This window comes from Leuciscus leuciscus, assembly GCF_965113295.1.
Source record: "Leuciscus leuciscus genome assembly, chromosome: 2".
NCBI classification, from domain to species: domain Eukaryota; kingdom Metazoa; phylum Chordata; class Actinopteri; order Cypriniformes; family Leuciscidae; genus Leuciscus; species Leuciscus leuciscus.
Genome location: NC_138726.1, coordinates 42543079 through 42570652, shown reverse-complemented (window position 1 = coordinate 42570652; position 27574 = coordinate 42543079). Strand labels below are relative to the sequence as shown.

At 38.0% G+C, this 27574-nt stretch overlaps 2 protein-coding genes across 3 annotated transcripts in view; both read right to left on the bottom strand.

Moving 5' to 3' along the window:
- On the bottom strand, positions 1-20340 carry trim66 (tripartite motif containing 66). 2 transcript variants are annotated; one of them, XM_082149929.1, is made up of 18 exons: positions 19642-20340; positions 16310-16642; positions 15515-15680; positions 12294-12423; positions 11908-12024; positions 11532-11646; positions 11155-11301; positions 10747-10864; positions 8764-9419; positions 6393-6599; positions 4775-4868; positions 4579-4660; positions 3837-4017; positions 3045-3751; positions 2837-2957; positions 2595-2669; positions 2348-2500; positions 1-1061 (listed from the first exon to the last, which is right to left on the bottom strand). In XM_082149929.1, the coding sequence occupies exons 2-18, from the start codon at positions 16316-16318 to the stop codon at positions 822-824; spliced, it is 3318 nt and encodes a 1105-aa protein (XP_082006055.1). In that variant the 5' UTR covers positions 16319-16642; positions 19642-20340; the 3' UTR covers positions 1-821. The 2 variants fall into 2 exon arrangements, with proteins under 2 accessions (XP_082006055.1, XP_082006056.1); XM_082149930.1 differs by having other exon boundaries at positions 4775-4865.
- A 1058-nt stretch (positions 20341-21398) lies between these two features.
- dennd2b (DENN domain containing 2B) overlaps positions 21399-27574 on the bottom strand; it is a 64836-nt gene continuing 58660 nt past the window's right edge. The window contains exons 15-20 of the mRNA XM_082149921.1: positions 26785-26962; positions 23573-23614; positions 23280-23391; positions 22773-23015; positions 22412-22498; positions 21399-21899 (exon numbers count right to left, since the gene is read on the bottom strand). Coding sequence (XP_082006047.1) covers positions 21865-21899; positions 22412-22498; positions 22773-23015; positions 23280-23391; positions 23573-23614; positions 26785-26962 — 697 coding nt within the window. The 3' untranslated portion in view covers positions 21399-21864. The remainder of the gene's footprint in view (positions 21900-22411; positions 22499-22772; positions 23016-23279; positions 23392-23572; positions 23615-26784; positions 26963-27574) is intronic.

Genomic DNA, 27574 nt, shown 5'->3' with positions numbered 1-27574 from the left:
TCACATATTTACACCATACAGTATATATTTCAGACTAAATACAATCCAGCTAAAGATAGCAAATGATAGCAAATGATCTGCACAGCAATTCCAGCAATTGAGACCAGTATTACAAAAATTCAGAAGACATGAATATCAAACCTATTTGTGAACCACATGGAGGAACATGCTGGACGGAAAAGTGTCCCACCCGCCTGTGAAAACATTAGATATTAGTCTCATTAGTCAATAAACATTTGAAAGATATCCCATTTTATTCTAGAAAGGGGTTGTGGGATTCGTTCGGTCACATTATGTACCTCCTCCTGCCACCAAAAAAGTCCAATATGAACTAATGTGTTGCCACAGGCTAAATGAAGTGCTCCCTCTACAGGTCAATAAAATCATCACAGTTAAACAGCTGGGTAAATGACCTCATTACAAGGGATTTTTGGATAAAAAGAAAAATGAAATTTAGAACAAACATATTATATAATATTACCAATTAATGTTGCATGTCTATCTTTACTAAGTAGCAGTTGCCAGCAACCAGTCAGCTATCAAATTGATTGTACAATTTAATATAAGTGTAAGCATTGGAATAAATACTAGTGCAAGACCTTAGGCAAAGTCTGGAGATATAGGCTTATATCAACACCTACCCACAGCTACAGATAACAGCATAATACATGAACTGATTATAATGTGCGAGATTAGTCCTCAGAAAAAAGCATAATACTGTTTTTCAACATGAATCCTTAAAAAACAGCAATCCAGCCAGTATGGAAAACTCAGAGCTCAAAGTGGATCAAATGTCTTTGTACAGGTATATAGAGGCACAACTAATAGTGATTTCTCCTCCAGTTTAGTGAGTGCCTCCTCTTCCTCTTTCTGTGGCTCTGCTCTCTTCTCTCGGGCCAGGGAAATCCAGTCACCATGGCTTGTTCCAGCTCCTCGTAATCCTCAATGTCGGAGTCCTCCTCCTCCTCGACAGGGCAGATCAGATCTGGGAACACCTCCCTCAATTTGGAGGTAAAAAAGGACTGTAGACTGTGGCCTGCCTGAGCCACCTCTGAGTCAGGCTAGAGAGAGAAACAGCTTAGTCAGCATCTACAGTATCTGTCCTCTTAAGATCTAGAGATACCATATGTCTGAGTATACTCCTATACATATTTAATACTATATCAGTCTAAAGTACATTAACCTGCTAAATGCCAATGAGGTCCTTTCGACCTTGATGATACTAAATAATTGCATCAGTATATCTGTCTTAATCAGTATTTTGTCTTGTGTCGCACTTAAGATTAAGATATTATTTGAATATTATTTTAATATTTTAGAGAATATATTTTTATTATATATTTATTTAGAAAATACGTAATTTTTTATATATATATATATACAATTATGTTTATATATATATATATCTATATATATTTATTTTTAATTTTTTTACACATACATATACAGAAGTGACCAAAACCATTCAGCCTAAGAAAAAAATGACATCTTCACGCTTTATTCAAATATGATTAAAAATTGGTCAAATATTTTCTGAGCGTATTACATAGTTGTGCTTGTAGTCAATTGTTCTGAAAGCGAAAGTAAAGTGACATGTGAAGGCCATAACCCATATTTGGAATTTGTTCTCTGCATTTAACCCATCCAAGTTAGTGCACACATATTAGGAGTAGTGAGCAATGAACACACACACACACACACACACACACACACACTGCAAACCATGGACACACAAACCCGGAGCAGTGGGCAGGCATTTTGCTTGTGGCACCCAGGGAGCGACTGGGGGTTAGGTGCCTTGCTAAAGGGCACCTCAGTCATTTCCTGCCCCTAATAAAAGTATTAATTTGTGATAACACAATGAAACATGCCAAATTGAGCGTAATAATTTTTGTTTGTCCTTCGATCGCCCAAATCTCCTCACAACGACCCAGTCATTGGATAATTTGTAATTGGTGTCACTACATGGCCACATACTTTTGCTAATGTATTGTACAAGAAATAAAGATGGATTTGGAAGATGCCAGAGAGAGGAACTGTAAGTAGCCACTTACAAATTCTTGTGATTTGATGGACAGGATTAGATTAATAAGCTCCCCCCAAACTTTCGTTCAGAACTTCATTTATTATACAATGCAAATACACAAAATGAACTCAAATGAGTGTAGCTTTTTTTTTAGCTTAATCTATTAAGAATTTAATTTAAACTAAATTAAACGGGATATTAAAAAAGTGATGCATAATCATTACATCAGCACGTGGTTTGAATGTGAATCAGTTATGAAATTAAATATTCAACACTAATGGCTAGAAGGAAGTAGATTAAAAAATAATGCAATTCACTCACGTAGTTGAACTTGGCACAGTTTTTGAACATGAGCAGGACATCAGCCACAAACTCTTGAGGGGAAAGATAGTGTGTGTGGCTGTTTCTGCTGAGCCTGTTCCGGATGACAGACAAATCCATGGGTTTCTTGATGATCTGATAATAATGACGGGCCTATACATAGATAAAGATAAAAAATGAACAGATTTAAAGTAATAAAAGTATCATCTACAAATATAAAATCATGAGATATTCATTTTAAAATTACCAGAGGGCTGACAGGCTCATGGAACGGAGCACTGAGAATGTTGCTGAGGATCAGCAGCGTCAACTTCTCGCATTTCTGTGATCAAACAGACAAGCCATCCATCAACAGAGATATTTCACTTGTTAGACAGACTGTAAATCTCCTGAGGGAGGAACTTTTTTTGGATTTAGACTCCCAGATTTCTAAGGTCACAGGATTGATCAGAGCTAGGACAGATGAGACCTGGCATCCCCTTCACTTACCTTCTGGTCACACGCCGACAGCCCATATGGCATCGTGTCTGTGGACATCTGGACATTCTCACAGTCATATTCCACCTCTGGTTGCTCCAAGTCCCTGCACAGGGTGCAAATCCAGTCACCTCTAAGGAAGCCCGAGATGATAAAGGTTAGTTTCAGTGGTAAGTGAAGACAAAGGCAGATACGTAAAGTAGGAGGGAGAGTGGCTTACATGGGAAAACTATGGAGTGGGGGAACGTGGCATGACAGGTGAAAGACCCTTGGGCAACGGTCACAGCACAGAAGGTCTCCTCCGATGAGACAGACCGCACAGAAGTCCTCGTTCTCTATCTCAGGTCTTTCCTCTGCAGGCTGATGCTCAACAGCGGGTTCTGGTACATTCTCAGAGCCAGTGGCAGGTTGGAGAACCGCCGGCTCCGCCTCCGCCTCCCATTCACACTCAGGTTCAAGATTCACAGTCACTTCGGCTGTGGAATCCGGATCCGATTCAAATTCCTGTTCAGAAGCCGAGAGCACTGACTCAGGAGGTTGCTCCGAAATGACATCTGATTCGGATTCGACTTGCAGTTCAGATTCAGCGCTCGGATCTGATTCCTGCAGGAGCTCTGATTCCATATCTGCATCTGAACCTGGTTCAGCCTCTCTTGTGGATTCAGTTTGGAAATCAGAATCTGTAACTGATCTGAGTTCAGATGGGAAGTGTATCTCTTCAGTGTCAGGTTGCAAGACAGGATCTGAATCATTGGAGATGGCTAGAATCCCCCCGGGATCTTGGTTTAGGTTGCAAAACTCTTGGCCAGGAGGCTGAGAAACCTCAAGGGAGACAGATGATTCACAACTGTGCAGATGTTCTGGTGATAGCTGCTCTGTTGGCGACACGCTGTCCTCTGGCTGAACTGATTCCTTATCCAATGTTCCCTTCAAGGACATGAAAATGATTATTATGAACTATGAGATGATATAAACCTTTTAGAGAAACATTTCATCAACATTGAAGTGATACCTGAGAAGTGACCTCTCTTTCTAGCACCCTCAAGACAGTTTCTTCAGGTTTGAGTCCAGACTCTGTCTGAGAAGTAAGATCTGTGCTCTGATGGTTCTGTGGTGGATGTCGTGATACCAGGATCTTGAGTCGCTCAAGACACACAACTGGAACCTTAGAACCATCTGGGGCTTCTTTGTCACTGTATCAAACAAAAACACCCAAACATTTCAACCTTTCTAAGACAAATTTGCAATGTTACTTATAAGGCTACATGATTATAGAAATAAAACAGAAATCGTGATATGGTTTAGTTGAGAAGGCTCAAGGCCTGTGATTTTCATTAAATATATGCACTGCGTGTTTCTGTGTTATTTTATGACCTTGTGTTTTCAGTGTCTCAGAGCGGCTCAGTTTGCAGTAACATTCAAAAATCAAGAAATTAAAGCAGCCATAAATATTAAAATTGTAGTTTTACAGTTGTAAAATGTATTATTATTTTTATTATATTTTCTTAAATAATCCATTTTTATTTTACAGTGAAATATTGCAATAGTAACATTTCTTATACTGTTTAATATTTGTATTTAGTAATAATATTAATAATTAATATGTTTATTATTTTACAGTCTGAGTCATTTTCATAAATAATCAACATTTTTGGCCAAGATCAGCAAACGCAGAGCTTTTTGTAGTCACATTTTAAATTGCAATTGCAATTTATAAGAATTGTGCAGCCCCAGTTACATCCAATCAATTATACCTGGTGTCTGGATCCTCTCGAGGCATTCTGTTCTTTCTGGTATTCAGCCTTCTGTTTTCATAGGCATATGCATATACATTATCTGAAACCAGGAAAAAAATTTATGTAGATTGATTAATCCACTACAGAATATCTTAATTTATTTATATTAACTTTATAAGTTAAACATGACAGAAGCTTATTTAGGCCTCTTCACCTGGTTCAGACTTGTAGGTGGTCAGCGTGGACGCATTGTGACTGCTTATACGTCCCGGGATCATCTCAGAAGCATCAAAACGTGCACAGACCTGCTGAGATACAGGAAGTAAACAGTAAAATAAACATTGCCATTCTGTTGACAGGTAATGGATGCAGTGATGTCACAACATCAGCATACAGACAAAATCTGTGAATATGAATGTGAGCCAACAGTGAACTTGTTAAACTGAATACAATCAGTTACTGTATGTGGGCTGCTGCATCTAATTTGTTCTCAAACAGAAAGAGCTTAAAGGAACTGTTTCCTAGACAACAGTAATCTCTTTTGATGTACATCATCTGTATTATTCCTTAAAAGGCAAGTAATAGATCTGTGTGCACTGGAACGAAGGTGTTTTGTACTGTATGACAAAGACTGGATGTTTGAAATGGACTTAAAAAGGAATCATGATGAAAAGCACTTCAGGACATTTCATCAATGTCAATTACTATTAATATTAATATTAATAAAGTGAATTATTCATATTAGTCTACTATTCTTACTAGGGATGCACCGAAATTTCAGCCGCTGAAAATGAAATTTTCGGCTTTTGGCCAAAAGAGAAAAAGGCAAAAAATATGAGCTGAAAATATAAGCCGCCCCTCAGAAGTTTTTTGTAACTTTGCCAGCCTTTGAAACATTTGCAAGTAACTTTGTAACCTTCTAAAGATGCACAACTTCGAAGTGACTCTGACCGAGCAGGTAGGCCTTAACAGTGCGTGTCCACTGGGGCGAAGCGAGCGGAGGATACGCACTGTTAGGCCTACCTGCTCGGTAGCACAAATCGTCAGAACACCCGCACCCAGTCTGCTCAATGCTCCACTCCATGTGTGCACTCACTGCTCAGTCACTGACGGCCCAAGCGAACGCTCTACCGGAGAAGCAAAATATATTGATATATTGTTCTTAACGGTCCAATTTTGGTGTGTTACTTTAAAAGTGTGGTTATTTAATTTTTTGGCTTATATTTTTTAAATTCAGATTAAATTCAATTATTGAATTTAATTAAAAAGTCTAATATTAACACAATAAAATAAATAAAATAATAATAATAATTTAGAAATGAATAATTATAAAGAAAAAGTAATTTTCGGTTTCGGTTTTCCAGAAGTGCATCCAGAATTTTCAGTTTAAGAATTTGCATTCCTAATTCTTACCCTTTAGAGTATACAGGTAATTTTAAACATGGACGCAACAAGCCTTTTTGGAAATGTATTTTAAAGAAGGTATTTCAGAACCTCAAGAAACAGTGCTGGGACAAAACCCACTAATGAAGTGGTTCTCAACCTTTTTGACTCCAAGGCAAGTAATAGATCTGTGTGCACTGGTTTTTTAATTTATGGATTTTTTTCCCTTTCATTTATGGCAATTAGAAGTGTACATAGATTAAAATATGTAACTAAAAATATATATTTTTTTTAGTTGTTTTAGCTTATTTTAAATCTTGTTTTGCCTTATTTTAAAACATTTTTAATCATCATCTTGAGTCCTTGGAAGTTTGCTGAGGCCCCCTTGTTAAGAACCACTGCATTAATATCTAAATGTCTCTGTCTCGCCACGTATATAGAAAGTTTACCTGCTGCATTGTGCAACCCTGGTCCCCAGCCACTGCTGCCAGGCTGTGAGCAGCCCTGGCCGGCCTGTCTTTACAAAGCCTTGTACGAGGTCCTCGGGGTCCTACGGCAGTGCTCTGAGACCGGGTCGCCCTCTTCGAACCGGAGCGGCTCCGGCGGTCACCTCCCCGGCCTTGAGCCAGCGCGTACATCTCTAGCGCTGAGGATCTCTACGGAAGAGAGCCAAACTCTCATTAGCGCAGCACTAGGCTAAAAGTGATCTCGACAGCGTATGCAGCACACTACAACCATAGCAACAGTGTCAACAGATGACAGGGAGGTAAGGAACAACAACCTTGAGTGTGACAATGCACAGTAGCTAGTTTGGAGCAAAAGAAAGAAAAATAACAAGCCCACATCTATCAAATGGAGAGAAAAGTACAAACTAATTCTCCTGATAATATATTACTTAGTTACAGCACCAATTATCGTATGTAAATCCCACATCTGGGGCACGAAAAGGCTTCTTTGAATAAGCAGCATTAACACATCAGAGATTAGACTTTCTCTCCTCCACGGCCCTCTTCTTCTCTTGTCATAATTTCACTAATGCGCAAAGTTCTAGAAAAGCCCAAGCGACTGCATCCTTCGCTAACACGACAAATGTCAGAGTCAGAGGCAGCAGCCCGTGCTCTCGACGAAGCCCCTCCTCCAGCTGTCTCTTAGCCATCTCTTGTTTTTTTCTTCCTCGTCTTTCTATAATAATTACCTCAGGATTAAAAACACTCACCTGATAGAAGCCGAGGAGGAGAGGGTGGAATGAATCAAGCTGTGGAGAGTGTCTTACAAGCATGTGTGGGTGCAGAAAGAAAGTAGGAGGTCTCAGAGACTTTAGAGGTAATCGTGTGGGCTCTACAGCGAGATGAAGAAAAATGCAACAGCCGGCTCCTTCAATTCCCCTAGCTTCTCATTAATGCCAGGTTAAGTAAATATGTGGTTGCACCCAAGCGCTTTTTCCCTCCCTTTAATCATGTCACAGTTATGGGCTGAAGATGATACATAAAAAAATAAATATTACACTAATTTGCCTCTGGAGTGCCAAATCTTACAGGGAAACTGATTTTGATTGGTGTTTGTCCTAGGAAAATGTATCAAAATACTGACATCAAGAGATCTAATAATAACTTCTATAGCCTGATTTGGTTCTCATCCAATACAGCTCGAGGAGTGGTTGCTGAGCAGAGTGAGTCTGGATGTGTGTGCGCTATTGTGTGGTCTTAATTGTTTTTGAGCTCACACCACAGTTGTCCTCACTTATGTCTCACCATCTGCTTGCAGAGGTGCTATCTGCAGCTGCCAAGATGAAAACATTACAGCTGCATAAATAGAGATGATACTGCCTGGAATGATTCAATTTCCTCTTTCTAAATTAATATTCAGTGGTGGATGTCAGGTTCACTGTTCTCATGCTCTCACCCACACCAAATACACTTAAAGCAGAAGCACAGCAAAACACTATGTTTGAGTTGAAATATCAAAGTATGTATAGACTATATGTACAACCAAACTATATACAGTATAGTAATTCAATATATATATAAAATAATCGGTTTCACTTTATTTTGATGGTCCCTTTAACACATTCTGTTGACTATAAGTAAAGTTGCACCTACATGTCTACTAACTCTCATTAGAGTGTTAGTAGATTATTAGTAGACTGGTTGGGTTAGGGTTAGAATAAGTTGACATGTAGTTGCAAAGTTACTTATAGTCAGTAGAATGTCCATTGGAGGATACATAAAAATGTATATTCATAAAATGTATAAAAATGCCCAAAGATTTTATTAATAGATATGATTTTTCCAGGTCTAGAAATCATACTTTATAAATAGGCTAGGTTTTCCAAGACTTAATTTAAATGATTTTAAGTAATCTTGAGGCCGCCTTAGAAGCTGGCCCCTGAGCTTAGAACCACTGTCATAGAAAGACTACATGGAATATCTGTAAAGGACAATTGAAATGAGCTGTATAAATTGTAAAATATGATTAATAATAGTAAAAAGAAAAAGGTGGCCCCTCAGTGACATCACCTAAAATGCATTAACCTAACATTGTTATTAAAAATAAATAAATCAACTACCAAAAGTCATTATACTGTAAGGACCCCACACTGCAGCCCTCTTCAATGCCTCAGCACATTTGCAGTGCTGCTCAATGGTCTTTCATCTGCTAGGACTTGTGGTGTGGACCAGTAAACAGCACGGTTGACATGCAACCTTTGCAAGCACTAAAGAGCACCAGGCCTGAGGATTGTGGTCAGTGTTGAGCACACCGTGAACAAAGGTATTGCTTTTGCAAAGTACAAATAAACACAGACACATTAATGAAACTAACCCTGTCATCATCGACGCGAGCAACGATAGGCTGCAGTTCAACCATGGGCTGGTGGCTGGTTTCTGTGGTCGTCTGCACTCGAGCCTGGTTGTGGACCTGTGGGAGCTCTCTGTCTGGTGATGCCTCTTGCCTTGTGTCTGCTTCAGGTGCAGATGTTTGCCCTCTTCGGTTAGGAGACTGGTCTGGTGCACAGTTTCTCCCATCCATGACAGTCTGGTTGGAATTAGCAGGGAGCGGCTCGGGCAGCGGGTGGTTGTTGGATCCGACAGGCTGCCGAGGCAAAGCAGAGCTGGATTCATGCTGGACGAGGTCAGATCCAGGGTGAGAGGTGGACTGCTGTATAGGCTGGGCACCAGTTGGATGCATGGGGACAGATGCATCAGACTCCCAACAGCTGTGAAGGGACGGTGGGGAGCTCCGCCTGGTGGCTTGAGGACACGGGGCAGGGAATTTATCCAAAGGGACGGATTGAGTAGGTCTGCAGTGAAGGCAGCAGAGCTGGGGCTGGCAGAAGGTCTGGTAGGCACAGCCAGGTTCCCGCACCGCATGGCACAGAGGAGGCATTGCTATGCATGGGACAGGCTGGGGTCGCAGGATACTGGGATGACCCACAACCTCTGAGTATGAACGACTTCCACCTTCAACGACCAGCTGACCTAAAGCAAGGAGGAATCATTACAATGATTGTGCGGCAATATATGCAGTATTCCTCATACATTTCATCTTTCTTCTCCACCACTGTTAATCTTGTATTACTGACAAAAGCGTTAACAAAGTTTTTATATTTATATACAATTTAAATATAAAATTATTATCAATGATAATAAAGACTAAATGAAAAATGCACATTATTTATAATTATAATTATTTTAATTAAAACATACTATTGATGAATATAATGATACATGTTTAAATCTATATACTGTATAAACTTTTTGAACATTTGGTTTAACTTTGCACTCTCATCAACTAAAATGTTATTTTTGATGAGTGAAATTAAATGTAACTTTAGTAAAATTGACAAACGAACATGACAAAATATTCGCAAAACTCAAAGGGGTGGTTGATTATGATTTCACTTTTCTAACTTTAGTTAGTGTGTAATGTTGCTGTTTGAGCATAAACAACATCTGCAAAGTTACAACGCTCAAAGTTCAAAGCAAAGGAAGATATTTTAAAGAAATTGCTTTTTAAGGACTACAACAAACGGCTGGTAGGGACTTTACAACATTCCTCCCGGGTATAGTGACATCACCAACCCTAGAATTTACATAAACCCCGCCCCCGGGCCGGGAACACGATTTATAGATTATCAAGACAGAATATGCTAATCAATGACTAGAAGATAACTACATATAAGCTACATAAATTCATCAACTAACCATTCAGAAATGTTGTCTACATGTTTTCACTTCTTCTTGAGTCTCTCCATCTTTCTGACTCCGGTTTGAAAATAAAAGGCTAAAAGTTTTTTACATTTTCATGCGTGTCTGTGTAAAAGGACACAAGCTCTTGAAGCTCCGCCCTCTGTGCTGGGAGCAGCAGCTCATTTGCATTTAAAGGGACAGACATAAAAACGGTGTGTTTTTGTTCACCCTCAAAAAGTGACAATTTTAACAAGCTATATAAAAATATCTGTGGGGTAAATTTTGAGCTAAAGCTTCACATACACATGAGGACATTCGATATTTATTTTACATCTTGTGAAAAGGGCATAATACCACCCCTTTAAAGGATATTTTCATCCAAACACAAACCTAAAACAAAATATGTAATATTTTTAAAAAAATACACCAAAAAAAAAATATTTTATTTTTATTTTCAAAAGCTATTTTTGAAGAAATGTAAAGATTAAAATGTATGATCATTTAAAATAGTCCATTTGACACTGTTAGAATGTTCTCCATTCCAAATGAATGGAAGTGATGATGTCATAAATCATGGTATTTGCATTCTGCATTGTGATAGGCCTTTTCAGTTTACCTAAAGTGGACATCTGCTTGGTCCAGAAGCTGGCATCCCAGTTAAACTTGATTTTCAATGGGGTCCAAGCCTCTGAGAGCATCAGTGGCTCCAGTAATTGCTGCATCTGAAGAGCAATCTGACAAATGAATTATAGATCAAACCTCATGATTACAAAGACACTGGGTTATAAATATTGCATGCAATTCTGGCAATGAAACTGAAACTCTTTCTGCACTGTCTCTATTTTTAAGTTGGTGAGATCATGATTAAGGCTAACTCTAAGAGATCTAAATGCAGCAGCAAAAAGAGGTGAGGCTACTTTAAACTAATAGCGCTGGCATCTTTTTGAGACCTGCCAGAAACTTAGCAGGCAGCTGCCAGGAATCTTAACATCTAAAGCCCACTTGGACGTTGAGAAAATCCTACCAGCTCTTTGCTGAATAGCAGCGGATTGCGTCTGTGGTGGGCCGTAGCCCAGGTAATGAAGTTCTGCACATGCTCCAGCTGGCTGCACAGTTCAATGGCCCCCTGCAGCTGGTCCTCCAGACGTTGCTTGAAATCACTGGAGATACTCTGCACCGGAAGACAACGACAAAAACATGGATCCCCTCATCACTTTTCCCAAGATCCCCATCTGTTTGGATATGTCACTATTTGGCGGAATCTGCCTATTTTGCATGATTCGCTCTGAAGACGTTCTGTTCCGCACGCTCCATCACCAGTACATCCACAGTCAGCTGGATGTTTGGAGATGAATACATTTAGGAAAGACGGAGAGGGAAACGAGGGGAAAAAGTAATTACCTCCAGTTGTTCTATTAATAGGTTGGCCCGTTTGTTAAGCTCGTTCATCATAATCATCTTTGCCATTTTTATCTGGTTCTCTGCCTTCCTCTGGGTGATCTTTATACCGTGGAGCCTGGACAAACGGAAAGAAAAATGAACAGCGAGATGGCTAAGCGAGGATAAACAAACCGACATGGCCAGCACATCTGGATGTTTAAGCATCTGCTGAAATCATTCAAAGGAAGTAATGGATCTTGTTAATGTCATTATGCTACATTTAATCTATGCTTGTCTGTTCACATTTTAGATGAGTAATGGACACGCTTTGCTTAACTAGCATTAACGCTAACATTAGCAGCATCAAGGAGGTGGAATAGATGAGGTATCGTCCCACCTGCCCTGGATCTGTTTGGCGGTGCTCTCCACAGTAGATCTTTTCTCCTCCACTCGGGCCATGAGGTTCTGCAGGAGCCAGCCCTGGTCTTGCAGAGCTTTCCCAACATGTACTAGCCTAAAGACAAGAAACCAACAGCAAGTAAAACACCTTTGACTTTTAAAGTTTACACACAACATGCTCGATAGCATATAGCCGTTGATACGTGAGAAAGAGGCCATCTGTTCAGTCTGCATCTTTGTGCATGTGTTTAGAAAGACGTATGAGAGAGAGAGAGAGAGAGAGAGAGAGAGAGAGAGAGAGAGAGTCTGCAAGTGCTTGCATGTGTACAAGTGCATCGTGAACGTAGGCATGCATGTCAGTGGGTATTTGTCCTCTACGCATACCGGTGGTCTTTGTGGGTGGACAGGTGACAGATGCTGCAGGCCATGAGGTCGCACGTTTCACACAGGAGTTCCAGAGGCTCCTGTTTATGGAGAGGACACATGACAACAGCATGCCCGCAGCAACCGGCTCCTGAGACACGCAACACAACAGAGAAGAGGGAATGAGAGCTAATTAGATGATGCCCATTAAGACCACATTATCTGTAATCAAGAATCACAAATCAAAAAGAAATATTACAAACGTACGATTGAAAAATGCATGAAAACAAATGTGTTAATATAAGCATGTGGAATCTCTTAGAGGTTTAATGAGGTTTTAAGTATGTTCAAATCATTTTGACCGATGCAGAGTCAATGAGAGAATGCAGAAAGACCTTGCTGGCCTCTGTGAGTCACTCTCTATGCTAGCTTCATTTATTTTTAGTGGAAAAACAAAGCACATCAAAACGCTTATAAATATTTCTGGACGTATAAATGCATCTTTTTTCCAGCAAAAGAAAAAACAGACAAAAATGGAACACAGCAGAGCTTTGATCAATCAGTTAATGTCTCATTAAAAGCCCTGCCAATACGAGGAATGTAACTTTACATGTGCTTTTGAAGAGCCAAATAAAGATACTGCTATCACGTGTACCTTCAGAATGGCCCACATTTCTGACACAAACCCAGCACTGGACATTTAAAAACCATCAGATCAGAATGCTACATGGCATGATCATATAAACTACATACACAGACTGGTTTTATTTTATTTTATACATTTTATTCTATTTTTAAATCATTTTAATAATTAAATTGCATTTGAAGAACCAAATAAAGAAGAGATACTGTTTTTACATGTGCCTTTAGAATGGCCCACATTTCTGAAATACATCCAGCACTGGACATTGGACACTGGACAAACTACCCAGCTAACTAAAAGATGTTCTAAGAACATTTTGCTGACATTCCCATTCAGTTATAAGAACATTATTTCTGAATGTTCTCCGACTGTGCAAAACATCCAGTTTTAAAATGTATTTAAAAAAAATTATTGGTTATGCAAACATTAAGGGAACATTCCATTTTACCATTTGCAAACATAATATGAATGTTACTTTTGAATGTTCTCTAAACATTCTGAAACAAATAGTCAAAAAAGTTTTTAGAAATGCTAAGCGAACCATCTTAACCTTTCAGATAAAAACGTTCTATGAACAATGTATAAATAATGTTTTTGTGTTAACTTTGTGAGAATATTATTAAAGAAAAGATACCTTTTTTTAACATTACTGGACGAATGTTTGTTCATAACTTTAAGAGAACCTTGCCACAATGTTAGCTAAAGTGATGAGAAAGTTCCCTGTTAGCTGGGTACCCACACAGAGAGGGCTTAGACCATTTTATTTTATTTTATTTTAAGTAATTTTGATTTTCCGATTAAACAAAATTAAATTCTTTCTTTTTTTTTTACTTAAATTACTATGCATTTATATTTTTATTTTAAAAATACAGTGCCGGTCAAAAGTTTAGAAACATTATTATTTTTAATGTTTTTGAAAAAAGTTCAATGCTCATTAAGAAGATTCTTATCCTCATCAAGGCTGCATTTATTTATTTGATCAAAAATACAGAAAAAACTGTGATATTGTGAAATATTATTAAAATAATATATTATTAAAACTAATACAAATAATATTAAAATTTAAATAATATTAAAATAATATACAATTAAATTAAAATATTATTAAAACAATTTAAAATAATGGTTTTCTATTTTAATATACTTTAAAATATCATTTATTTCTGAATATAAAATATCAAAAGCTGAATTTTTATCATTCATTACTCCAGTCTTCAGTGTGACATGATCCTTCAGAAATCATTCTAATATGCTTATTTGATACTCGGTTATTATCAATCAGTTATATGATGTTCTTTTTTAACTTTTTTTTTTTTTCAGAATCCTGAAAAAGTATCATATGTTTTAAAATTTTAAATGAATTAAAATGAATCATATGTTATTATAAGTTAAGCAGTATAACTGTTTCCAACATAATAATAAATCAGCATATTTGAATGATTTCTGAAGGATCATGTGACACTGATGACTGGAGTAATGAATGATGAAAATTCAGCTTTGCATCATAGAAATAAATTATATTTTAAAGTATAATTGTAATATTTCACAGTATTACTGTTTTTTCTGTATTTTTGATCAAATAAATGCTGGCTTGATGAGCGTAAGAGACTTCTTTAAAAAAAACATTAAAAATAATAATGTTTCCAATTATGTTTTTATTGTTAAAATATAAACTAGATGCACCTGCTTTTGTCAGCTCTGCACATAAAACCACAAAACTCTACCAAAAATGTCTGTCCAGAAATTAGTTTGTTTGAATACACACATCTACTTGAACCTGGGCTGAAGCAAACGGCATAAACAAATAAATCAAACATTCTCATTTCCGTTCCATTAAACTAAAAAATTATTTTAACAGTCCCTTTGCATATATAATTCTGCAACCAGAGAGAGTAAGTCAGGCAGAATGCAGAACTCTATTAGAAATGAAGGACCTCAGTGACAGAACCTGTCACACTGGATCTACAGCCTGTCCATCAGAAGCGCCGGCTGGCTGATGCTGTGACAGTATAGGGTAGACAGAGACACGCTGACACATTGCACAGGGAGAGAGGGTGTTAAAAGTATGAGACCACAGGCTCCAACACTGAGAAGCTCCCACTGCCTCAGTGCATACTGGTGACCGACCACATCCTGCTTCACACCCGCACTTCTGTTTCTCTCACACTCTCTATCTCTCTCTCTCATCTTTCTTTTCTGTCATTCTTTTTGTCACTATCACTCTTTCTCTTGTTTTTTTTGTGAGGACTTGTGGTGTCGTTATCATATGTTTAGTGGATTTCAGAGAGTCTCACGAAAAACTCAAGAGTATCGATGAAAGGAAGCTAGCAAGCTGGCCAAATTTGTGCTGCGTTTTCTGAGAGAGAATCAGTTTTAGAAACTAGGTCACATAAAAAATACACCACTACAATACATCACAGGATAATTATTCACACTTATTATAAAATGCATTATTCATTGTGTTAAAGAAGAGGGGTTAGAAAAATATGCTGCAGAGCTGATAATGTCCGGTGGCTAAGAGCAAAAATGTGCAAGCAAACAGCCAACCGAAGCTAAAAGAGGAAAGTAATTACAGATTGGCAAAAGAGAGACGTCTTGCCTATTTCAGAGGGTGATGGAGGGTCTAGCGGCTGGTGCTGCAGATCAGAGGGTTGAGTGGAGACTCTCTCATGCTGGTGCAGGTCTGTGCACTGGAAGCACAGCCACTTGTTGCAGAAGGTGCACAAGCTCTGTGCCATCCGGGGCTCTGAACACTCGGAACAGCACTGAAGCACAAGCAGATACATTTATAATCATTCTTTTGTATTCTGATTGAATGAGATTTGCATGCTGACACATCTGTCAGCCTCAAGTGAGTGGGAGTTTTGATATAGCAAGTAGTAGCTAAAGTAGCATCTGTAAATATCTCAAGTAGCACTTTAAAAATATCAAAAGAATTGTTTTTTTTGTTGTTTATACAGTTAGTCAATATTGTTTCAACTCCCATTGACTTTCAAAATATCTTCTTTTGTGCTCTACAGAAGAAAGAAAGTCATGTAGGTTTGATTTTTTGGGTGAATTATCACTTTAAACTATTGGATATATCTACTGGGACTTAATATTTATAAACCAAGCATTGTTGTCATGAAAAACAACATAAAGCATTCAATTCTGTACCCCACACTTTAATGAGAGCAAAGCTGCCCGTTCAAAGGATGCCAAAAATATTCACATTTACATTCCGCAGTATTCCCAAAAAGCAAACCCAGCGAAACAATCACACATTATGCGACATCTGTGTGTCACAAGAAGCCGCAGTTTGCTGATTACCTCAGTGTCAAACCAAAGGCAATTCAAATGTTGCATTATCAAACTCTCCAAACCGCCCTGAAAATGCAATGCATGACCGTCTTACCTTCTCCATGGTGGGTGGCGGGGTCCAGATTCGTCGGTGAGAGCGTGAGAAAGATTGCGATATCCAGCCGAGCAGCTCTCGCAGCAGTGAGGCAAGGACACGGCAAGCCTCTGACACAGCTAGAGCTCCACACCACACTGTGACAGCTCTACCTGCGGCAGGAAGTAGTGCACACTGCACACTTTAACCCCAGTGGAGTAGACTCCTGAGCGCTCCTCCTCGTGTGCCCTCAGCCGTGGCCGGCGCGTAGCTCTCCTCATTGGCTTCCTGCAGCAGCTCGAATCCCGAATCCTTCCCTCTGACAGCCACCATGATCTTTCTTCTTAAATAAGCCTGTTCATAATAATTGGGAATTAGGGAGGGCTGATAATTATTTTTTTTTCTGGGACAAAATATCCCCGGCAGCCCTTGTTGCCAAAAATGGAAGGGGAGAGGTGCCAGATGACCTACAATATTTAAGAGAATTGCACGCGAAGGGTGTGAGATGGATCGGGGATGAGGGAACACACGTTGGTGCCCTCCTTCCTCACTTCCTTAGATCAGCACTAGTAAGGGACAGGTCCCTCCGGACAGGACCCGCTCCCACGTAACACGCTGAAACCGGGTCAGCCTTCTCCAGGAGAAGATGGGAATTGAGATGTGCTCGCACAATGCCCTGCGAAGCGTGAAATCAATTATGATCGTATCACACTTCATCTTCTCGAAAGAATTTTGAGGCATGACTTCTTCAAAATCTTTCACAGGTAGGAGATGTTCAACAACCAATGCATAAAGTGGAAAAAGGCAGATGGGCGGGCGGGCAAAAGGGGATTGGCGTAAACTAATGAAACCGTACGTAACCCAAACTGACATCGGTGTCGTGCAGATCCCCACTAAGAAACCACCGTGAGTCTGCCTGACAACAACCCCTGCAGCCTGACCTACAAATCTGACAACTCTCTCTTCCTCTAGAGCTGCTCATGGGAGCTTAAAACCATCCGATTCCCCATTGTGTACCCACAGACCCACTTTAAAACACAATTAGTCTACCCAGCCAGTCTTTCTCTTGTTCTTCGGGCAGACAGGCGTGCCTGTGTCTCCCGTCTTGCCTTCCGAGCCACTCCATTTGGCTTTTAAAACAAAAAGCTTACGCTTCCTCTCTCTCTCTTTCTTACTGCCAGAGATAGCTCCTTTTCTCCAGTAAGTGAATTCAGCATGAGTATCCTTCTGCCTGAGCAAGCACAGCCATCTCTAGAGAAAGTACATTAATAGAAACTTGAGAGGAGGTTCCTCCCCTGGAAGAACACCTTAGTAACATCCATTAACATCAATGGTTATGAGATCATGGCAGATTTGCCCATAACAGATGGTAATGTCTCACTACAGATCATTCAATTCATTATGTCTTCACTCATTACAAGTGAATACTTATATTAGCCAATTATCGGTTTGCAGATTGAAGTCTTAAGACACTCATTGGTTATTTGAAAGAATGAAATATATCCTTTATAAGTGATACAAATTCAATCTGATGTTTAAATTACCATTGGGCCTCTGAGATGATTATTTCCTTGTCATGTGTAAATATGCAAAGACATTTGTCTAGTGAGACAGGACATTTAATTGTAGCATATTGAAATGATGTGATGTGCCATTAAACAAGCTACAAATAGCCAAATGACTGTCAAAGTCACATGATTTAGTGCGAAAACGGAGGGGGGGGGGGGGGAGTACTCTTCAAGCACACACTTGACAGGCTACTTCATAGGGAAACCTACTGTACAGTATAGAATGTTTTCATGCACTGGATAGTTACAGATAGTTGCAAATGTAATATAAAAGTGAATCTTATTAATAGAGGAAAAGGACTTTGCCAATAACCTTGTTATAGGTGAAAAGGAAGTGGTAACACTGAAAACATAACAGAAGAACATTTACATAAAAATAATAACCATCTGAGATAAAATGTTATGAAATTAAATGAATGCAGAGATATCTTATATTATGCTGCTGTACAGTGATAAGCAGAGATAAGCGTAGCCACTGAAAATGACTATGATAAGCAACCACAAGCTACTGCAGAATAAACACCGCACATCACCAGTGTGCTAAAAAAAAAAAAAAAGTTAGGCTATATATTCATACACAGGCTATAGATTATAAACTGTGAATTATGGGCCAGGGTGGGTTTTTTAACAGTAATCCAGAACAAAGGAAGTAAAAACGTTTTAAAGGGAGTCTTAGTAAATGGACATTTTCATACAGTTATATTTTTTTCCCACAGGTAGGGATAAAGTATAATAATAAATAATAATAAAAATGGCAAAAAGTTGCAAGTCAGAGCCAAAATTAGACGCCAACTAATAGACGCTAAAGAACAAAAGTTCGTTCGACCAAAGGAGGATCCAACCATAACAACACTACGATGCGCATGCGCTGTCCATTACGATACATTACGAGTTGTATACTTCGGCAATGCACGACAAGTCAGTGAGGATCACGTTATAGAATTACAGAAATATAACACACTAACACACACCTTTTTTTCAGAGTTTAGAAAAATATTTTTACAGGCTAACTGAAGTTTAGCTAATGGCTTCCAATTAGCCTGCAATTTGCGTTGCAAGACACGAACTAACAGATCGCGCCCCCTAAAGATGACCTTTGCAGTTAGGATAGGCTACATTAAATAATTTAGCAGAGGTTTACGTTTCATAGCGGTAAAAAAAATAAAATTAAAACCAAGTCGTAGTATAATTCGCACACTGAATAAGACAATTATTCAGCTAATGTGGAAATAAATCCTACTGTATACCGTTATGTGCAATTGTAACCTGTAAATAACTGTAATTGGAGTCAATATGGGAGGCAAATACCTCTTGAGTGAAACAAATTCTTGTTAAGGGATTTCACAGACAGAAAATAATAGGAATAGGCCTAATTAAATTTCAAGCCCTCTAAAAGATTATTTATTTCGCGCCATTTACAACAAAAAAAAAAAAAGAAGAAGAAAAAGAATAATAGCCTAAAAGACAGTCTACTCCCCAGAAACACTTTTAAAAAAAAGAATGGTGCTAAAACGAACGCGTTGAATAACATGATACAAAAACACATGCACATGTGTTAAGTTGTAATATGTCAAAAAATGCGCACCATAGACCTCTGCGTTTTTGGGAGAATCTTCTCGCACACCTCACAGAGGGGATGGGACTCCATAAAATCCTGCACAAACTGCTCATATATGTGCAACATTTGTGATTAGAGCAATATAGAGCGTCACTGATATAATCACACTGACGATAGAAAATGAAATAGTGATGAACGCATGCACACATAATGAGTTTGAACCGCACCTTGCTTCTCTTGAAGAGGCACAAATCCAAAAAGCATCCTCCTCCTCCTCCTCTTCGGCGGCTGGAAGATTAGCGCGATTTCAGCAATGCTTCAGTGTCTAAACTAGCTTCATATAACCATATCCTTAAAAGTCTTTCTACCCCGGAGACTATATTTTTGAAACGCTTGTGATTTTATTTCCTCTACCGCTTAAGCACTGCAACTGTCAAAGGCACAACCGTGCATACATCTATAGAGATGCACAACTTTCAGTGTAGACTCCAGTAGATCTGCCATCTGTGGAAAATATCTAGCACACGCAATCAAAGTTGTAATGGAACCGACCGCATTATCAATCCTGTCCTTCACCTCCCGTCTATTTTCGTGATACGCACCCTGCGTTGCGCACTAAAGTTCTTTACCTTTAAATGTCGTCTGCATCCAATCCAGCAGATGTCGCCTTTGCCTCAGGTTTCAGGTGAGGAAATAGATAAAAAACATTTTTACCAAACTATATTAGTGATTTGAGCTGTCAGCAAGACAATAAAGAAAGCGTTCAGTTGCTTGTCTAGTGCTGGCAGATTAAATCGTATTAAATATTCGTATCACACTGTTAGGGTTAGGTTAGGTTAGGTAACGATGTGTATTCAACACGTTTTATCAGGATAATTTTAATTGGAATAAAATGGCATTTTTATGTAAATATAAATATATTTTTGGATTGGGTTAAAAAATAAATTCGTGGTAATGTTACAGCACACACACGAATAATATTTTGGTTAGTTTCTTGGATAGGCTATACTGTTATTCGTATTTTGTATGTAATTATAATTTGGCAGCTAATTCAACAGCTTTTATAATTCCTACAATTTCTTTCACAGATTTGAACTTTGTCGACAAAAATAAATCTCTCCTGGTAGCCATTTGACTGACAGCTTTCCTGAACTGTTTTTTTCTTTCTTGGTAGTGATACAAAACACCTTTGTTGTGGCACCTTCTGTGCCGCTTGTGGAGAAAGATGTCAGTTCTGCACTTGCTCTCAGTGGCTTTGATAACATTTTTGAGACTGTTCTTGCCCAGGCAGGGCCCAAAATAATTTTTTTTGTGAAGGGAGAGTGGACTGAGAAAATTGACCAGACAGAAATACATTTAACCAACCATAAATCAGTAAAAAATATTGCATATTGATATATTTTTATTTAAATATACATCATCTAACACAATTATTTTGAATAATTTGGTTGGATATTTGTGCTCATATGATTTGTATTTATATAAAGGTTTATATTATTTTCATAATTTTCTGAAGGTAAGATTTTAAATGTAATTTGGATTTCTGTTCATTTAACATTTTAGTGCATAAAATGTTATGCATAAAATAACATTAATGGCATATGCAATAAACAAAGCCTGTCCAAATGTCGCTTATTATGTCTTTCTCTGAGATTAACCACTTTAGTTCATATTAATCCAATAAATACCAATTTGCAGATTTTCTTTCTCTCCATCATCTGCCTTTCACAGACACCGGCTATGGACTGAAGTACACAGGACTGAAGTACCAATACAGGACACATTTAATGAGTTGTGTATGTCTCTTTAATATAGAAAAAAAAAAAGTGTCAAGTTTCAAAACATTCCCAGTGTATTATTCATTGCTGCTATTTTAAACACCCAAAAAAAGCCAGACTAAAAGGATGGGAATAACTCCACTGATAGATAGGGCCTGCTTCTATGATCCTAAACATTTTGGAACAAAGCTGTTCATTAATACAGATTGAGAAATTAACAGAAAAAGCTTTATTGATTTTTTATTAAACACTGTAAATAAGGTAATTATACTCTTCATGTGTTAATAAATGTACAAAATACAGTTCATGGAGAAATTCTAGCGTTAAATACTACACAACCACTGTACATCCACCTGTCAAGTTTCCATTCATACATCTCATCCAGCTTAGCACAGCTATCTCTAAGGGTGGAGATTATACTGCAATATAACCATTCATACTCTCAGTACCATCCTATTATTTCTCTAGTGTCATATACAAGTACCATGGAAAGGTAACAACATGTGAGCTACATGTGAGATTAACAGCACAACTTTCATAAATATGTACAAAAACATGAACGTCAGAGTCAACACAACAGACATGGACATACGTGACTTAGCCATGTTAGGTCTTCAGCTGTAGCATTTGTAGAAAATGTCCACAGTTTTTGGTTTCACGATAAAGTGTTCTTTAGTTCTTTTTATGAAGGAACTTCATTTTATTTCCTGAAAAAAAGATGAAACTTTAGTGTATCACGTAATTTCTGATATGCCTTTTCATAAAAGAAGGTTGATACTTAGGCCGTCTGTCCACCAAACTGCCAGATGAAAACGCCAGGTACGCGTTTTTTGTTGTTGTTGTTGTTGTTGTTGTTGTTGTTGTTGTTACTAGTATCTGATTTCAAATATAGTCATCTGGTCGAGACATGTATATTCTAAGAACAGCAGAATATGGTCAGCAGAATATGTTCAGTTATTTGTCCCAACCCTTCTCCACTGTGATTGGATGGCTGGGTAAAAGGTGACAGTGACAAGCACTGCATTTTATTCAAAGTTGACCATTTTTTAACTCTCATCAACCAGAAAAAAAGCCAAACGTGCAACACTCAGTGTAAAATAGACACTCAGCGGCTCGTCACGCTGCTGCCGTTTTGAAACAATGAAAACAATTGAAAACGCTTTGGTGGACACACAGCCTTTCATATGTATGTGAAACATAAATGCTGTGCTGTACTCACCTAAACCCTTCAGAAATTTGTTGACTCCACTCTGTTCTGTGTCTGGTAACTCCTCCAGATACTGTTCCACTCTCTGCTCAAATAGACCTGATAAATAAATAAATAAACATACCCATTATTTTAATATTTATATATTTATTTTTTTAGCTTCTGTCCAAAGCATTGTTTTTGTTAACCAGAAGGTGGCAGTAAAGATCTGACTTATATATTAATACCCCTCCACTATCTCAAAAAGACCCACACAAGTAGTGTATAATTATGCTGGGTGTGGGTTTCAAATTACACTTATAATGGCCTGAAGCTAATAGGCAATCATGTTTTATGAGAAGCCATTTTCTTTAATTGACCAAGCACGATTTACCTTTAGCCCTATACTTCCTCATCTCCTTATCCTGGATGAATCCAGCAAACATCTGAGACTCCATGAAGACACCCAGGAATCTGCGGATGCTCTTAGAAGCCACCGACTTGCGGAAGGCTTCACGCTGGAAGATGCGCTCCCCTCTTTCACCCTGGGTTAGAAACAGGGAATAGTGGCCAATGGTCTCCAGGAAAAAGCGGATGAAGGCCTCTGACACCACACTGTTCAAAGAGGTGGTGCACTCTGTGAAATGAGGGGATATCAAAAAAGATTCATTATTCAATATCCTAGAGAAACTACACTGGCCATTTATATTTTATCAAGCATTAACAAAAAATATGAATCAAAGATGAGATATATGGTTCATGGTGGATAAAAAACAAAGTTTGAATAGGAAATGAAACACAGTGAAGCCATATGTTTTGCTTTACAGTCAGAACATGTATGCAAATAGCCAGTGAGTCCATTGAAAACAGATGGGCAAGGCCACAACGTCAGGCTTTTCACCTTCATCTGATTCGCTGTCGGAGTCTTGATTGATGATGTCGTTTCTCTGTTCAAGAGATTGCTCCAGAGCAGCTTGCAGTTTGCGTGGTAATAGAGAGGCCTCGTCATCCATCTTTATACAGGAAGAGTATGAAGATTAACGTTGTAACAACGTTCAGTGATTCATATCATGACACAGCCCGCTTGTTTAGATTACGCTTGTTCTCAGATCTTAATGGCAACACGCAATTAGCACTACAGCCATGGGAGAGTTTGTGTTAAACTTTTTGGAGAGAGATCGTTTATGGACGAACCTGTCTGATGAAGCGGTCCGTTCCAAGATCGACCATTAAAGCCTGAAAAACATAAAGAGAAACCGATCTCAATTAGGTTAGGTGCGCCATGACTAATTTCAGTAATGTTTAAAATGAAATTATGTAACTGACTAGTCTAACAAACCTCCGGAAGACAGTCAAAAAACAGCTGTCTGTATAAGCAATCCATTTAAAATGATGGATCACTATGAATCAACCAGTCAAATCCTATACTGAATGCCACTAAAAAATAGGTAATATACATGTGACATGCTTACCTTGCATTATGATTATTGTACTTTAGACATATTTATTAAAATAAACTGAATCAATAAGCAGTGCAAGACAAATAAGTACAAACTCAATAGCCTATTACAGTATAAACAGAATTCCTCAAATAAACATTGGGGTTACACTTTATTTTAAGGTGATGTAGTTACATTGTACTTACTCAAATAATTACTAAGTAATATTAATTAACTACATATACTTACAATAGTTATGGTTAGGTTTAGGGTTAGTTACTAGTGATTATGCATAATTTACTGTTATTACTATAGTAAGTACATGTAGTAACGTGTAACTATGTCACCTTAAAATAAAGTGTTACCATCCAGGTTTGAATGTGATACAGTGCTGGTCAGAATTATTTGCCCCCTTGATAAATATGATCAAAGATGGCTGTAAAAAATAAATCTGCATTGTTAATCCTTTTGATATTTTATTATCCAGATATCCTTCAGATTCCCAGATCAATGTTGGACAGATGAAACAAAAAAAGAGCTTTTTGGCAGCAAACACTTATCATGGGTTTGGTGCACACAGGGATAAAAAAGTACCCCATGTGTAAAATGAAATACTCTGCTGTATCTTTAATGCTGTGGGCCTAATTTTCTGCCAGAGGTCCATGACATCTTGTTCAAATACACGGCATCATGGATTTGATCAAATACCAACAGATAAAAAAATCAAAACCTGACGGCCTCTGCTGGAAATCTTATAACGGGCCATGTTTGGACCTTCAAACAGGACAGTGATCCAAAAACAAACATCAAAATCAAAACAAAAATGGGTCACTGAGCACAAAACTAAGCATCTGCAATGGCCATCCCAGTCTCCAGACCTAAACCCTATAGAAAATGAGTGGGGTGAACTGGAGAGAAGAAGGGCCAACGTGGATCTGGAGAGATTCTGTGTGAAGGAATGGTCTCTGATCTCTTGTCAGGTGTTCTCCAAACTCATCAGGCATTATAGGAGAAAACTCAAAGCTGTTCTCTTGGAAAAAGGAGGTTGCAACGAGTATTTAATAAAAGGGAGCAAATAATTGTTCCCAACGTGTTTTGGAGAAAAACATTTATTTCATAATGTGATTTTCCCCCCACTTTCAATTCTTTTACTTCAATAAAAGGTTAGATTTTAGCATTTTCTTTTAAATAAAATATCAAAAAGATAAACAATGCAGATTTATTTTTTTTACAGCCATCTTTGATCATATTTACCAAGGGGGCAAATAATTCTGACCAGCACTGTATAAAAAGTACCTGTACACATGACAGCTGACAAAAATCTAAGAAAAGCTAGACGTGTACCTTCGCTCCAGATATACACCTTCCAAAATAATGGATCATTTTTAAAATTGAACAGTAACATGACACTAATTTGAACACAGCCTTTGTACAAATATAAAGCAAAACATAAATGAGCAAATAATTAAAAAATAATGTAAACGACTAGTATTTCCAATGTCGACTAGCAGAAGCTGTATCGTTTAGTCGACTAGTCTTGCACATCCCTAATCTCAACTGGCAGAAACAATGAGTAGCATCATTCTGTTTAATTACACTGCATTCAGTTGTTCTGGGAGTCACAACATTTCCAGAAGTTGATCCACAACAGATGGAGCTTGACACCCATTTAAAAAACGCAGTGTTAAAAATGACAAGCACCACAAATTGGTGTGCTTCCAGATGTTTTCCCTGCAAACGGTCACCCCTTTATGGCCATTACAAGTGCACTTATGTCCAAAGTGCAATTTTAAAAAAGTACTGAAGACGACTCCTGCCAAACGCACTAAATGCCAAAGACTCAGTAGCTGGCACTGTCCTATGGGCAGCTGGGAACAACAACACTCTCCCGGTTGGGAAAGTTTAGAGGGGAGAAGGCAACAGCCTGGCCAGGAATGCCGAGCTAGGCTTATGAAGCTGACGCCACATTAAAGGCTCATACACAAAAATTGGCCCGTGTTTTGGGCATGTTATTGTACTTAGCATGTTTCTCACTCATTCCAGCATCTTTCTGAACCTGGGAAAATGACTTTAGCTCCATATTCACTTAAGGAAAACATAAGGGTTCAATGTTCAGCCAGCTTGTTAGAGTAAGAGCATAATTGAACTGTTAAGGAAAGCCGCCAATGTGACCATATTGAGAGGAATTCAAAGTCACGATCAGGGAAACATCTCTCAGAATAATAACCTCCAAACGTGAGGAAAAATGACTGAATCTTGAAAGAATGAATCAGTGGGGTGATTTTGTTAGGGAGAGCATCTGTATAGAAAGTAATTTTTAAAAAGACTGAACATTTTGTATTTTAAGACTTTTTTTTCTTGAGTGTTAATAAATCTTTTTAGGGCTAAACAATTGTGGAAAAATGTGCAAAAATTGTGTTCATACTTGTTACAAGAACCAACTCAAACCTCTTTCAGTTTTATGACAAATAATTATCATCCTTTTATTGATAATTATGAAATAAAAATATTAAATATTTTACAAAAAAGAAATATATTGTAACTTACAAATGTGAGTGATAAAAAATATTTTATGTTATTGTAAAATTACAATACAAATTTTTACATCTTAATTTCTACATTTTTAAATTCTAGATTATCAAGCTTTTATTTTGGAGGGTTAAAGGGGGAAAAAATGCACTTCGTGATTTGACAATAGCACTAAACCATGCTGTGATATCAATTTTATTTTTATATATCGTGCAGCCCTAATATGAATTTATTTATTTGGGCACAAACTGCATGAGTTATCTCCCTGAATCTAACGACAGTTTTTCAGACAAACCGGTTTCATTTAGGCTGGTACACAGCAAAGCACATGTTATACACACTTGACAAAGTATCCTATTACAACAAACAAGATGGGTGACAACACCATAGCTGTTGCAATGTTTGACAAGACATATCAATGTTGGATAGTGTCCGTACCTCCTCCACGGGTAGTTCCTTGAGCTTTGGCAGTGAGCTGGACAGAATGCCCACTAGGAAAGGCGTGGGACAGCAGACAATGTCCACCATGGAAGTGGGTAGCACAGGGATGAAGGTGTGCTGCCAAGAGAATGGGTAGAGCAAAGCCACCACCGCATGAACACAGCTGGAAAGAGTACTGTGGGGAAAGAGAAAGAGCACACAGTCAATCACCAAGCTTTTACAAAATCTCACACACTTTCTTAGCAAATCCTGTACTGGAAAAAGTATCTTGAGGCCAGATTTTCCAGGTTTATTTTGGCTTTAGCGAAGGGAGAAAGGAATCTGTGATTATGAGAGCAACAAAAGAAAATATCCAGTGGCATTCAATAGACTCCTGTAATATTATTCACATTGTGCCAGTGGCATTCAATACACCAGTTACAGTACATAAAACTCCATGGAGAACACACAAAAAAAAAAAAAAAAAAAGGTAATCACGGTACTTTACCTTTGCACTTACATTAAACACTACATATTCTGCTCTTTTTGGTTGTTTGGTGTTACTACGATTTTTAAAAAACAAAATTTTTATGTAATACTTCTCTGCAGCAAGGATGCATTAAACTGATCAAAAGTAAAACATTTATAAAGTTACAAAAGATTGCTATTTCAAATAAATACTGTCCTCATAACATTTTTTAAATAAATTTTACAAAATGTTACAAATCTTAAGCAGCATTATCAGCATATTAGAATGATTTCTGAAGGAACACTGAAAAAGTTCAGCTTTGTCTTCGTAGGAATAAAT

Bases quoted from the DNA above. Each gene is read 5' to 3' on its own strand.
- trim66 (XM_082149929.1), bottom strand. The intron at 12,424-15,514 runs GCAAGACGTCTC...TGCGTGTCTCAG, and splicing joins TCCATCACCCTCTGAAATAG to GAGCCGGTTGCTGCGGGCAT. The intron at 10,865-11,154 runs GTAGGATTTTCT...TTCATTTGTCAG, and splicing joins TGCTATTCAGCAAAGAGCTG to ATTGCTCTTCAGATGCAGCA.